General features: G+C 52.3%; 1 protein-coding gene across 1 annotated transcript in view; it reads left to right on the top strand.

Moving 5' to 3' along the window:
- LOC100592793 (ryanodine receptor 1) overlaps positions 1-14,107 on the top strand; it is a 137,751-nt gene that overhangs the window by 120,736 nt on the left and 2,908 nt on the right. Inside the window, exons 89-92 of the mRNA XM_030822220.1 lie at positions 7,118-7,459; positions 10,961-11,767; positions 12,905-12,975; positions 13,762-13,905. Coding sequence (XP_030678080.1) covers positions 7,118-7,459; positions 10,961-11,767; positions 12,905-12,975; positions 13,762-13,897 — 1,356 coding nt within the window. The 3' untranslated portion in view covers positions 13,898-13,905. The remainder of the gene's footprint in view (positions 1-7,117; positions 7,460-10,960; positions 11,768-12,904; positions 12,976-13,761; positions 13,906-14,107) is intronic.

Here is a 14,107-nt window from a genome sequence, read left to right as displayed (position 1 = left end):
GCCTGGGCGACAGAACAAGACTCCGTCTCAAAAAAAAAATGTAGCATTGTGGCCGGGCTCAGTGGCTCACGCCTGTAATCCCAGAACTCTGGGAGGCTGAGGCGGGCAGATCACTTGAGGTCAGGAGTTCGAGACCAGCCTGGCCAACATGGTGAAACCCGTTCCTACTACAAAATACAAAAATTACTTGGGCATGGTGGCATGCGCCTGTAATCCCAGCTACTCGGGAGGCTGAGGCAGAGAATTGCTTGAACCTGGGAGGTGGAGATTGCAGTGAGCCGAGATTGTGCCACTGCCCTCCTGCCTGGGCAACAGAACAAGACTCCATCTCAAAAGAAAAAAAAAAATAAGTAGCATTGTTCTATAATTTCCCAAGTTCTTCATGGTTGCCAGAGTTCTTGACAGTTTACAAATCACATCTTCATTGATGAAGTACTTTGTAGATTTCAAAACATCTACTATAGCTTGGAAGGCCCTTTCTGGTGTTTGAAATCACATTTTATTTATTTATTTATTTAAATGTTTAATTATATTAACAGAGATGAGGTCTCCCTATGTTGCCCAGGCTGGTCTTGAACTGCTGGGTTCAAGGGATCCTCCTGCCTCAGCCTCCCAAAGCGCTGGGATTACAGGAATGAGTCACCTCACCCAACAGAAACCACATTTTGGTTACTGATTTATTCCTAGTCAGTAAACAGTCTTGAGGTTATCTTCATTGTTTTCCTATCTGCAAATTTTATTTGTCTCTTAATTAAAACACTTCCTTTTTAAAGTGTCTTTATTGAAATAGAATGTACATACCATAAAATCCACCCATTTAAAATGTACAGTTCAGTGGTTTATAGCATGTTCACAGAATTATGAAGCCATCCCTGCAATCTAATTTTAGAACATTTTAATCATCCTTTGAAAACGAACCCCATACCCATTAGCAGTCATTTCCCACTTCCCCCACCCCAGCCCCCGGTAACCACTGATCTTTCTGCCTCTATAGATTTGCCTATTCTGAACACTGCATATAAATGGTATCATAAAATATATATGGTCTTGGCCAGACACGGTGGCTCACGCCTGTAATCCCAGTACTTTGGGAGGTCCAAGAGAGTGGATTGCTTGAGCCCAGGTGTTTGAGAAGAGCCTGGGCAACATGGCGAAACCCCGTCTCTACTAAAAATAAAAAAAATTAGCTGAGTGTGGTGACACATGCCTGTAGTCCTAGCTCCTTGCGAGGCTGAGGTGGGAGGACCGAGAAGTTGAGGTTGCAGTGAGTCCTGAACACACCACTGCACTCCACTCCAGCCTGAGCAACAGAGTGAGACCCTGCCTCAAAAAAAAAAAAAAAAAAAAATATGCGTGTTTGTGTGCGCGCGCGCGTGTGTGTATGTGTGTGTGGCCTTAAAAGACGTTCCTTTTAACAAACCACAATGTCATCATCACTCCTAACCAAAAATAAAACAGTACAAATAAAAAAGTAGTCACAGTCCTTTAAATCATCAAATATCTAGTGAGTGTGCAAATTTCCAAATCTCATAACTTTCATGTAACTATCAGGATTTTTTGTAGCTTTAAATCAGAATCCAAACAAGGGCCACCCATTGCAATTGGCTGATACTTTCTAAAATCATCTTTCGTCTCTTGCTTCTCCTCTATTATCTTTTCTTTTTCCTTGCAATTTATCTCCTGGAGATCCAGTCTTGCAGATCTTTACTGTCCAACAGAAATACATTATGAGCAGTATGTGTATTTTGAAATTTTCTTCCTTTTTTTGAGACAATGTCTCACTCTGTTGTCTAGGCTGGAGTGCAGTGGGGCGATCTCAGCTCACTGTAACCTCCACCTGTCAGGTTCAAGTGATTCTCCTGCCTCAGCCTCCTGAGTAGCCGGGATTACAGGCATGTGCCACCACACCTGGCTAATTTTTGTATTTTTAGTAGAGACAAGGTTTTGACATGTTGGCCAGGGTAGTCTCAAACTCCTGGCCTAAAGTGATCTGCCCTCCTCAGCCTCCGAAAGTGCTGGGATTACAGGCGTGAGTCACCATAATTTTAAATTTTCTAATAGCCATGTTTTTTAAAAAGTAAAAAGAGGACCAGGCATGGTGGCTTGGGCCTATAATCCCAGCATTTGGGAGGCCAAAGCAGGAGGATCACTTGAGGCCAGGAGTTTGAGCCAGCCTGGGTAACATAGCAAAACCCTGTCTCTATAAAAACTTTAAAAAATAACCAGGTGTAGTAGTGCATATCTGTAGTCCCAGTTACTGGGGAGGCTGAGGCAAGAGGATCTCTTGAACCTCGGAGGTTAATGCTGCAGTGAGCCATGTTCATGGCACTGTGCTTCAACCTGGGCAACAGAGCAAGACCCTGTTAAAAAAAAAAGTAAGATGAAACACTACACATAATCTACTACACTCAGGATATTATTTCAACATGGAATCAATCCTGTTTATTTATTTATAAAGATGGGGTCTTGCCATGTTGCCCAGACTGGTCTCAAACTCCTGTGCTCAAGCAATCCACCCTCCTCAGCCAGCCAAGGTGCTGGTATTACAGGCAAGAGCCACCGTGCCTGGCCATAATCAATCTAAAAAATGATTAGCTCGACATTTTTCATTCTTTTTTCACACTAAGTCTATCAATGGATAGCGCTGTCCTAGTTGTAGAGTTTCCCATAGTCTGGACCTGACTGATGCATCCTTGTGGTGTCATTTCATGTGTTCCTGTGCCCCCTGGGTTTCCTCCAAAGTGGGACTTAGCCGAAGTTTGAGCAGATTCAGATTTGGGTGTAAGGAGTTTTTTAGCCAGAACCTTCCTATGTGGGGCTGCTGCGTACCTCCACCAGGAGGCACCTCCTTTCCAGATGCCAGCAGCTGTTTCTGCTCAACACTCACACATATTCATTCATTAGAGATTGCAAAATGGCGATAGTCTCATTTCTTTTTTTTTTTTTTTTTTTTTTTTTTGTGATGGACAGAGTCTCGTTCTATCACCCAGGCTGGAGTGCAGTGGCATGCTCTCGGCTCACTGCAACCTCCACCTCCCAGGTTCAAGTGATTCTCCTGCCTCAGCCTCCCAAATAGCTGGGATTACAGGCACCCACCATCACCCTGGCTAATTTTTGTATTTTTACTAGAGATGGGGTTTCACCATGTTGGCCAGGCTGGTCTTGAACTCCTGGCCTCAAGTGATCCACCTGCCTCAGCCTCCAAAAGTGCTGGGATTATAGGCATGAGTCACGGCGCCCAGCCTCTTAGTTTTCATGATGCTTCCTTCATTTGACAAATGAGTATGAGTGCCTACTGTGTGTCAGGCACTGCCCTAGTCTTGAAGGTACAGCAGTGAATAAAACAGAGAGCCCACTGTGGGGGCCGATAGTCCAGTGGGAAGCGGGAGATGCAAATAACGAAATACACAAAGTAATTGCAGGTTATAATCTGTGGTCTGAAGGGCGTGGGAGTGAGCAGGGTGTGGTAAGCCCTATAAACTGGCTGGTGGAGGAAGGCCTTCTGCAGGAGGGGACAGCGAAGCTGAGAGTTGAAAGGTACCATATGAATCAGCGAGGCTGTGGTGTCCCAGGCAAAGGGGACAGTAAATGGAAAGGCTGAAAGATGGGAACAAGAGAGACAGAGAGCACCCTGGGCAACATGGTGAAACCCTGTCCCTACAAAAAATACAAAAATTAGCCAGGCGTGGTGGCCTACGCCTGAAGTCCCAGCTACTTGGGAGGCTGAGGCAAGAGAATCACTTGAACCCAGGACGGGGAGGTTGCTGTGAGCCAAGATCACGCCATTGCACTCCAGCCTGGGTGACAAGAGCGAAATTCTGTCTCAAAAAAAAAAAGAAATAAAAATACAAAAATTAGCTAGGCATGGTGGTACATGCCTGTATTCCCAGCTACTCGGGAGGCTGAGGCAGGAGAATCACTTGAATCCGGGAGGCGGAGGTTGCAGTGAGCCGAGATTGCACCACTGCACTCCAGCATGAGCAACAGAGTGAGACTCTCTCAAAAATAAAATAAAAAAATTAAAATAAAATAAAATACTAGCCAGGCACGATGACTCATGCCTGTAATCTCGGCACTTTGGGAGGCTGAGGTGGGAGGATCGCTTGAGCCCAGGAGTTCAAGACCAGCCTAGAAAACATAATGAGACCTTGTCTCTACAAAAAAACTGTTTAAAAAATTAGCTGGGTATGGTGGTGCATGCCTGTGGTCCCAACTTGGAAGGCTAAGATGGGAGGATCACTTGAGCCCAGGAGGTCGAGGCTATGGCAAGCCATGATCACTCCATTACACTCCAGCCTAGGTAGTAGAGATAGACTTTGTCTCAAAAAATTAATAATAAAGTAAAACAACTAAAAGACTGTAAGTAGACTGTAACACAAACAACGGATAAATGTCGGAGGGAATGGATACCCCATTAACCCTGATGTGAGTACGTATTGCATGCCTATATCAAAATAGTTCATCTACCCCATAAATATATACAACTACTATGTACCCACAAAAATGAAAAATAAAAAGGCCTGGCTCATGCCTGTAATCCCAACACTTTGGGAGGCCAAGGCGGGCAGATCACTTGAGATCAGGAATTCAAGACCAGCCTGGCCAACATGGCGAAACCCCATCTCTACTAAAAATACAAAAATTAGCTTGGCATGGTAGCACATGCCCATAATCCCAGCTACTCAGAAGACTGAGGCAGGAGAACTGCTTGAACCCTGGAGGCAGAGGTTTCAGTGAGCCAAGATCACGCCACTGCACTCCAGCCTGGGGGACAGAGCAAGACTCTGTCTCAAAAAATAAAAATAAAAATAATTTTTTTTTTAAATAGGCCAGGTGTGGTGGCTCATGCCTGTAATCCCAGCACTTTGGGAGGCCCAGACGGGCAGATCACCTGACGTCAGGAGTTCGAGGCCAGCCTGGCCAACATGGCAAAACCCTGTCTCTACTAAAAATACAGAATTAGCCAGTGTGGTGGCACACGCCTGTAGTCCCAGCTACTCAGGAGGCTGAGACAGGAGAATCACTTGAACCCAGGAGGTGGAGGCTGCAGTGAGCCAAGATCATGCCACTGCACTCTAGCCTGGGCAAGACAGAGCAAGACTCTGTCTCAATAAGTAAGTAAGTAAGTAAATAAGTAAGTAAATAAATAAATAAATAAAGGGATGGGCAATGAATGATGACAAAGAGAGATCAGCAAATCACAAGAGCAGAGTCTAGGAGTGAATGGAGGTGATAGTGTCCCAGGCCCCTGTGGAGAAGTGGGCTTCTTTTTTTTTTTTTTTTTTTTTTTTTTTTTTTGAGACAGGATCTTGCTCTTATTGCCCAGGCTAGGTGCAATGGCACAATCTTGGCTCACTGCAACATCCGCCTCCCAGGTTCAAGCCATTCTCCTGCCTCAGCCTCCCAAGTAGCTGGGATTACAGGCATGCACCACCATGCCTAACTAATTTTTGTATTTTTAGTAGAGACGGGGTTTCACCATGTTGTCCAGGCTGGTCTCAAACTCCTGACCTCAGGTGATCCACCCGCCTCAGCCTCCCAAAGACCTGGGATTACAGGCATGAGCCACCACGCCTGGCCAGAGGTGGATTTCTGAGACGGTGTCACACTGCTCATGGTAGAGGGGAGGCAGGCAGACGAGGTGAAGGCAGGTGAGGGGTTCCGGTGTGATTATGTCTCCATGCTCTGTGGTTTCTAGAGCCCTTCATGATTTGCAAAGCATGTTACTCATTTAGAAAGCATTTTGCAAAGTTCTGGGGTTTTTACAAAGCACTTTTGAGAGCCAGAAAATTTTGCTTCTGTTCATACCCCAGAGCAACATTTCTCACACTGCATATTGCTACCCATCTGTAGGTAATGAAATTAATTTAGCAACGCATAACTCGTGACCAGCATCTTTAGAAATAAAATAGAACACTGCAGAGTGTGCTACACAGCAAAGGTCAGAATTGTGTCATGAAACTTTTTTTTTTTTTTGAGTCACATTGTAAAATGTATTCTTATGGTGAGTGTGGTCAAGAACATTTTATGCTGCCCTGGAGAACCTCCTGCAAAAATGCATGGGCAATCAGCACAAGAATGTTCAAGAAAAGTGTTGTCTGTAAAAAAATCTTGGGTGAACTTGGTGATTTATGCTTGTAATCTCAACACTTTGGGAGGTGGAGGAGGGCAAATCACCTGAGTTCAGGAGTTTGGGACAAGCCTGGGCAACATGGCAAAACCCCGTCTACAAAAAAATACAAAAATTCACCAGGCACAGTGGCATGCACCTGTAGTCCTAGCTACTCAGGAGGCTGAAGCACGAGACTCATTTGACCCTGGGAGGTGGAGGCTGCAATGAGCTGAGATCGCGCCACTGCACCACTCCAGCCTGGGTGAAAGAGTGAGACCCTGTCTCAGAAAAAAAAAAACAAAAAACAAATCTGGAAGCAACCTACATTTCCATTAGCAGGATAACAGAAAAAGAGTGTTATGACTGGGCGCGGTGGCTCACATCTGTCACCCCTGCACTTTGGGAGGCCGAGGCGGGTGGATCACCTGAGGACAGGAGTTCAAGACCAGCCTGGCCAACATGATGAAACCCTATCTCACTAAAAATACAAAAAATTAGCCAAGTGTGGTGGCGGGCACCTGTAATCCCACCTACTCAGGAGGCTGAGGCAGGAGAATCACTTGACCCTGGGAGGTGGAGGTTGCAGTGAGCTGAGATCACGCCACTGCACTCCAGCCTGGGCGACAAGAGCGAAACTCCGTCTCAAAAAAGAAAAAAAGAAAGAGAAAAAAAAAGCGAATTTCAGCTGAGGTGGGAGGATCCCTTGAGCCCAGGAGTTTGAGACCAGGCTTGGCGACATAGGGAGATCTTATCTCTACAAAAAAATTAAAATTAAAATTAGCCAGGTGTAGCGGTGTGTGCCTGTAGTCCCAGCTGCTCTGGAGGTTGGGTACTTGAGCCTGGGGGTGGGGATGGGGACGAGAGGGGATGTGTTGAGGCTGTGGTGAGCTGTGATTGCACCACTGCACTCCAGCCTGGGCGACACAGCGTGACCCTGTCTTAAAAAAAAAAAAAAAGAATTGAGGCTCTCCAGGTCACCCCACTGACCTCCCTGCCCGCCCCCAGGCCATGGACAGCCAGAAGCAGTTCAGCGGTCCAGAAATCCAGTTCCTGCTTTCGTGCTCCGAAGCGGATGAGAACGAAATGATCAACTGCGAGGAGTTCGCCAACCGCTTCCAGGAGCCAGCACGCGACATCGGCTTCAATGTGGCGGTGCTGCTGACCAACCTGTCGGAGCATGTGCCGCATGACCCTCGCCTGCACAACTTCCTGGAGCTGGCCGAGAGCATTCTTGAGTACTTCCGCCCCTACCTGGGCCGCATCGAGATCATGGGCGCCTCGCGCCGCATCGAGCGCATCTACTTCGAGATCTCAGAGACCAACCGCGCCCAGTGGGAGATGCCCCAGGTCAGGGGACCCGCGCGCGTGCAAGCTCGCCTCCTGGGGCTTCGGGCATGCGGGTGCTCACTTCCTGCACCCTCAGACCCCACAGGGGCTGTGCGTGCCTCGCATATCTGCCCTGCTCCAGCAAGCCCACGCCCACCCTTTTGTACACATTTTGCCCGGCTGCGCCTTGCACATCCCTGGCTCGCCCTTGGCCACTTCTTGTGGACCTGGCCCACACAAGGATGCACACCCCTTGGGCATGAAGCAGGGTCAGTGTGTCCTATGGCTGCTCACACGCCATGCTTTCCCCTTACACGCACACCCTGGGAGCTCTGGCAGGCCCTTATAGCCCTGATGCAGCCCTACCCACACTCACCTCCTCGACCCCGCATGGCGACACACCCCTTGCTCACCTTCCCAGCAGCCCCCGGTGTGCCGTCTCTTGGTCCTGGTCCGCTCGTGCTCACTCTTGTACACGCTCGCCTTGGGGGCTCTGGGGTGCCCTGACATGCTGACCCACCCTTCACCAGTCATCACATGTGCCCCCAGATGCCTTCTGAAGTCCTAGCACATGATGTGTACCCCCAACGTATTCTGGGCCCACACGTGGGTGCACACCTCTTGCACACACACCCTGAGGATGCCAATGAGCCCTCCCAGAACCCTGGCATGCTTCATTCACTGCCCACTTGCCCTCACTGTAGCCCTGGCACAACCATGCTTACCCATGCACACTTGGGCCACGGTCTCAGGCTCACCCACAAGAGCCCTCAGACCTACTCTCTAATCTGACGTGCCCTGTCTCAGCTCCTCCTATACCCAGCCCACAAATGCTTGAACACCCCTCACACACTCACTTGCCCCAAGGGTACACTCACGTGGTCCCGGCGTGTTCCCAGCACAGCTGGCACACCTGGCTGACATATGGTTCCCCTCCCCATTCCCTCGCACTCCCCACACGGCCCTGAAACACCCTCACCTCATTCTCTTGCACACACGCTTGTTCCTCAGATGCCACCAGGTACTTGCACACCCCTCCTTGTCTCACACTCATAGCCCAGGAGGCTTGCACACCCGTCACCTCCTTCATGACTGGGCCCTTCATATGTCTCCTCAGGGGACACCAGCTCATGCATGCGGGCTCATGTCCCACACGGAGCCCTGTCCTCATGTTCTGGGAGCCAGTACACGAACTCTTGGCTCCCCTTCCCACATTCATGCCTGCCTCATGCACACTGCATAACTGCAGGCCCCTCTCACACTCATACTCCTCCTGTCCCCCCATAGAGTCCCAGGCCCTTGCACGCCTGCCCCGTGTGCCCACGTCCACCGTGCACACTGAGCCTCTCGTGGTTGCACACTTCTGGCATCCTCCCATGCCGCCACACCCTCCTTACTCCTGATCCCTCCCTTGCCCCCGGTGTCTCCTCACATACTCCGAAGGAACCCTTGAGATCTTGCACACTGATCTATGCCCCTTGGGGCCCCACTGCATACACACCCCCATCTGGCACACTAGTGGTTGCAGCATCCTGGCACCCAGGATGTCCGCACATCCCTCCCTCTGCAGGAAGCCCCTGTTCACCACGGCCCTTCCCACTCACTCTTTGCACATGCTGGGGGAGCTCTGTCCTCCCCTCTTCCTCTGACCCTGCGTGCTCCCCACACACTCTTTCCCTTAGTGCTATTCCTCCAAACACCCGCTTCCTTCTGCTCACCCCTTCCCATTCCACTTTCCCCTGCTTCTCGGGCATCCACGTATGCCCATGTGGCCTCGGAGCACCTGTGGGGCAGTATAATAATAGGGAACACTGTACGGCATTGTTGTTGTCGTTTGAGACGGAGTTTCGCTGTTGTTGCCCAGGCTGGAGTGCAATGGCACGATCTCAGCTCACTCAACCTCCACCTCCCGGGTTCAAGCGGTTTTCCTGTCTCAGCCTCCTGAGTAGCTGAGATTACAGCCATGTGCAACCACGCCCACCTAATTTTTATATTTTCAGTAGAGGCGGGGTTTGCCATGTTGGCAAGGCTGGTCTTGAATTCCTGACCTCAGGTGATCCGCCCGCCTCGGCCTCCCAAAGTGTTGGGATTACAGGTGTGAGCCACCATGGCCTGCCCACTATACAGCATTTATCAGGCACCAGGTGCTGTTCTAATCATGCAGCATCTGTTAACTCATTTAAGCCTCACACCAACCCTATAATGTAGGTTCTATTATGCCCATTTTACAGAGGGGAAAACCGAGGTCCAGAGAGTTAATTCAAAATCACCCAGCTACTCAGTGGCAGAATCAGGATTTGAACCCAGGCTGGCTGGCTGCACAGCCTTTGCCTTTAAGCACTATGCTCCTCCTCTCAAGGAAGCTAAACACATCCATTCTGGAGCCAGCTCTCTGGGGGTTCGAATCCTGTATGTGCCACCTTGTCTGTGTCACCTGGGCATGTAACTTTCTGGGCCTCCCTGTCCTCATCTGTAAAATGGGAAGAAAACCCGCTAGCCCTAGGCTTGTTTGTGAGGATTAAGTGAGTTTTATAGAAACTGCTTGTATGGGGCCTGGCCTTATTGAAGCATTCACAGGAGTACCCGCAATGAGTGCTCTCTGAAGCTCTCTCTATAGGTTTGCTATTGATAACCAAAACAACAACGTGGCCAGGCGCTGTGGCTCCTGCCTGTAATCCCAGCACTTCAGGAGGCCAAGGCCAGAGGATTGCTTGAGGCCAGGAGTTGGACACCAGCCTGACCAACACAGCCAGACCCTGTCTCTGCAAAAAAATTTTTTTTTAGAAATTACCAGTCATGGTGGCTCATGCCTGTAATCCCAGCACTTTGGGAGGCGGAGGCGGGCAGATCACTTGAGGCCAGGAGTTCGAGACCAGCCTGGCCAACATGGCAAAACCCTGTCTCTAATGAAAATTCAAAAACTCAGCCCAGCATGGTGGCGGGCACCTGTAATCCCACCTACTCAGGAGGCCGAGGCATGGGGATCACGTGAACCCTGGGGGCGAAGGTTGCAGTGAGCCGAGCTGAGAGAGCATCACTTCATTCCAGCCTGGGAAACAGAGCTAGATCCTTTTTTTTTTTTTTTTTGAGACAGACAGACTTTCACTCTGTTGCCCAGGCCAGAGTGCAGTGGCACGATCACAGCTCATGGCAACCTCCGCCTCCTGGGTTCAAGTAATTCTCCTACCTCAGCCTCCCGAGTAACTGGGATTACAGGGGTGCGCCACCACGCCGGCTAATTTTTGCATTTTTAGTAGAGTCGGGGGTTTCACCATGTTGGCCAGGCTGGTCTTGAACTCCTGACCTCAAGTGATCTGCCCGCCTCGGTTTCCCAAAGTGCTATGATTACAGGCGGAGCCACCGCGCCCGGCCTGACCCCGTGTCAAAAACAAAACAAAATACCAACAATGCATTTAGAACAGCGCCTGCCGCGGTGACCCCTTGTAGCTGCCACTGCGCTGTCGCTGCTGTCCGAGCCCCGGCTGACGGCGCCCCTATCCTGTCTGCCGCCCCGCGCTTCAGGTGAAGGAGTCCAAGCGCCAGTTCATCTTCGACGTGGTGAACGAGGGCGGCGAGGCTGAGAAGATGGAGCTCTTCGTGAGTTTCTGCGAGGACACCATCTTCGAGATGCAGATCGCCGCGCAGATCTCGGAGCCCGAGGGCGAGCCGGAGACCGACGAGGACGAGGGCGCGGCGGAGGCGGGCGCGGAGGGCGCGGAGGAGGGCGCGGAAGGGCCCGAGGGCACAGCGGCCACGGCGGCAGCTGGGGCGACGGCGCGGGTGGTGGCGGCCGCAGGCCGGGCCCTGCGCGGCCTCAGCTACCGCAGCCTGCGGCGGCGCGTGCGGCGGCTGCGGCGGCTCACGGCCCGCGAGGCGGCCACCGCGGTGGCGGCGCTGCTCTGGGCAGCAGTGACGCGCGCTGGGGCCGCTGGCGCGGGGGCGGCAGCGGGCGCGCTGAGCCTGCTCTGGGGCTCGCTGTTCGGCGGCGGCCTGGTGGAGGGCGCCAAGAAAGTGACGGTGACCGAGCTCCTGGCGGGCATGCCCGACCCCACCAGCGACGAGGTGCACGGCGAGCAGCCGGCCGGGCCGGGCGGAGACGCAGACGGCGAGGGTGCCAGCGAGGGCGCAGGAGACGCCGCGGAGGGCGCTGGAGACGAGGAGGAGGCGGTGCACGAGGCCGGGCCGGGCGGCGCCGACGGGGCGGTGGCCGTGACCGATGGGGGCCCCTTCCGGCCTGAAGGGGCTGGCGGTCTCGGGGACATGGGGGACACGACGCCTGCGGAACCGCCCACGCCCGAGGGCTCTCCCATCCTCAAGAGGAAGTTGGGGGTGAGAGAGCAGGCGGGGACTTTGGGATTTTAGAAAGATGGGGGATTGGAGGGAGGAAGAGAGCCCGGCTGGGTGGAGACACACACACAGGAGAGAACTGGCTAGGGGGATATAGGCACACGCAGGGCGCACGCACCCACGGAGGACGCACCCATGGAGGATGCACACGGAGACAGAGCGGGCGCCAGTCAAGAGAGACGCTCAGAGACAGGGAATACACAGAGGCACAGAGAAAGCGGCTCAGAGATGGAGACCTGGAGAAAGGGCCGGGGAGAGAGAGTGCAGGGCCGGGCAGAGTGCAGGGCCCGGGAGAGGTAGAGAAAATGATACCTGGAGAGCCAGAGAGAGTGAGAAACCCAGAGACCAAATTAGAGGGCAAGAAAGACCAAAACAACGCCGGGCGCGGTGGCTCACACCTGTGATCCCAGCACTGTGGGAGACCGAGGCGGGCCGATCACCTGAGGTCAGGAGTTTGAGACCATCCTGGCCACCGTGGTGGAACCCCGTCTCTACTAAAAATACAAAAATTAGCCGGGCATGGTGGTGGGCACCTGTAATCCCAGCTACTCGGGAGGCTGAGGCAGGAGAATCGCTTGAACCCGGGAGGCAGAGGTTGCAGTGAGCCAAGATGGTGCCACTGCACTCCAGCCTGGGTGACAGAGTGAGACTACGTCTCAAAAAAAAAAAAAAAAAAAAAAAAAGGAAAGGAAAAGAAAGACCAAGACTAAAAAAAGTCCCGAGACAGAGTCAGGGCCACTAGGAAAAGACCCTTGGAGATACTCGTGGGAATGAAGTACACCATGGAGGAAGGGACCCCAAACACCTTCAGGCCCTTGGTGCTGGGAATGCCACGGGAATGCGGAGGTCAAGGTGGTGGGAAGCCCTGGGGACAAGCAGAGCTGTACTTGGAGTCAGGCCGACCCTGCGCAGTGCTCTGGGCAAAGGGCTTCACCTCGACGAGCCTCAGTTTCCCCTCTGTAAAATGGGAATCATCATCTGCCTCTTTCTGGTGGGGGGAGGTGTAAAACTTAGATTACCCAGGGGAAATAAGAGAGAAAGGAGATGAGAGGAGCAGGCAGGCAGCCCTGGGAAGCGCTTAGGGTGGGGACTCAGCCCTGATGCTTGCCCTGCCCCTAGGTGGATGGAGTGGAGGAGGAGCTTCCACCAGAGCCAGAGCCGGAACCCGAGCTGGAGCCGGAGAAAGCCGAGTAAGTGGCCTTGGGGCTGAGGGGCCTAACCCTATCACTGCCTCCCTCCTAGACTAGGAGCCTCCAGAGGTCAGGCCCGAGGCTGTCCTGGCCACCCTGTGTCCTCGGCATCACCCAGCCCAGACTGAAGCACGGAGGAGGGGCTCTGAGTAAAAGAATCAAGAAATAAATGCTCCAACCTGGGCAACATAAAAAAAAATTAAAATTAGCCAAGCATGGTGGTGTGGGGGGAGGCTGAGGTGGGAGGATCACTTGACCCCCGGAGGCGGAGCTGCAGTGAGCCCTGATCGCAGCATTCCCCTCCAGCCTGGGTGACAGAGCAAGACCCTATCTCAAAAAAAAAAAAAAAAAGAAAGGACGGAGAGATAGAAAAATGAAAACTCCCATCTAACCGCCAGGCCTTCGCATGTGCCTTCCCTCTGCCTGGAACACAGGCCCCCTGCCTACTCTGAGTCTTTCTCATCCTTTCCAATTCTCCAGGACACCTGACCCCCTCCTAAGTTGAGGAGGTGTCTCTTCCAGATTCCCACAACCCCCTGAGCTTCCTGCATCCCAGCCCCAACCACTCTGGGCTGTCACTGCCTGGTGTCACTGTCACTGCCTGTCTCCCACATTGGACTGGAGCCTCATAAGGGCAAGTCCTGATTATCTCATCATCCCATGTACCCAGTACCATCCAAACCTGGGCCAGGCACAGGGCGGGCCCTTGGTGAATGGTTTTGAATGAATGAACTCATGCATTGCCTGCCCAGGCACCTCCTGACCTCTGTCTGTCCTGCCCTGCAGTGCCGAGAATGGGGAGAAGGAAGAAATTCCTGAGCCCCCACCAGAGCCCCCCAAGAAGCAAGCACCTCCCTCACCCCTCCAAAGAAGGAAGAAGCTGGGGGCGAATTCTGGGGAGAACTGGAGGTGCAGAGGGTGAAGTTCCTGGTGAGGATCCAGCCAGGTCACCTGAACCTTCTTCTCCCCGGGAGCCCCACCTCTGGTGCCCACCTCTCCTGCTCACCCTGTTCTTGAGTTCATCTGTTCAAGCTCATCTCCAAGAAGAACCCTAGCTGGGGAGAGGGCAGAGGCATCCCCAGACCTGGGGACAGGGTAGCATTTTCAGATGGCCCTCACTTGGTTCCTTGTC

The sequence above is a fragment of the Nomascus leucogenys genome, chromosome 11 (assembly GCF_006542625.1).
Source record: "Nomascus leucogenys isolate Asia chromosome 11, Asia_NLE_v1, whole genome shotgun sequence".
Classification (NCBI taxonomy): Eukaryota; Metazoa; Chordata; class Mammalia; order Primates; family Hylobatidae; genus Nomascus; species Nomascus leucogenys.
This window is presented reverse-complemented; position numbering and strand designations above follow the sequence as displayed.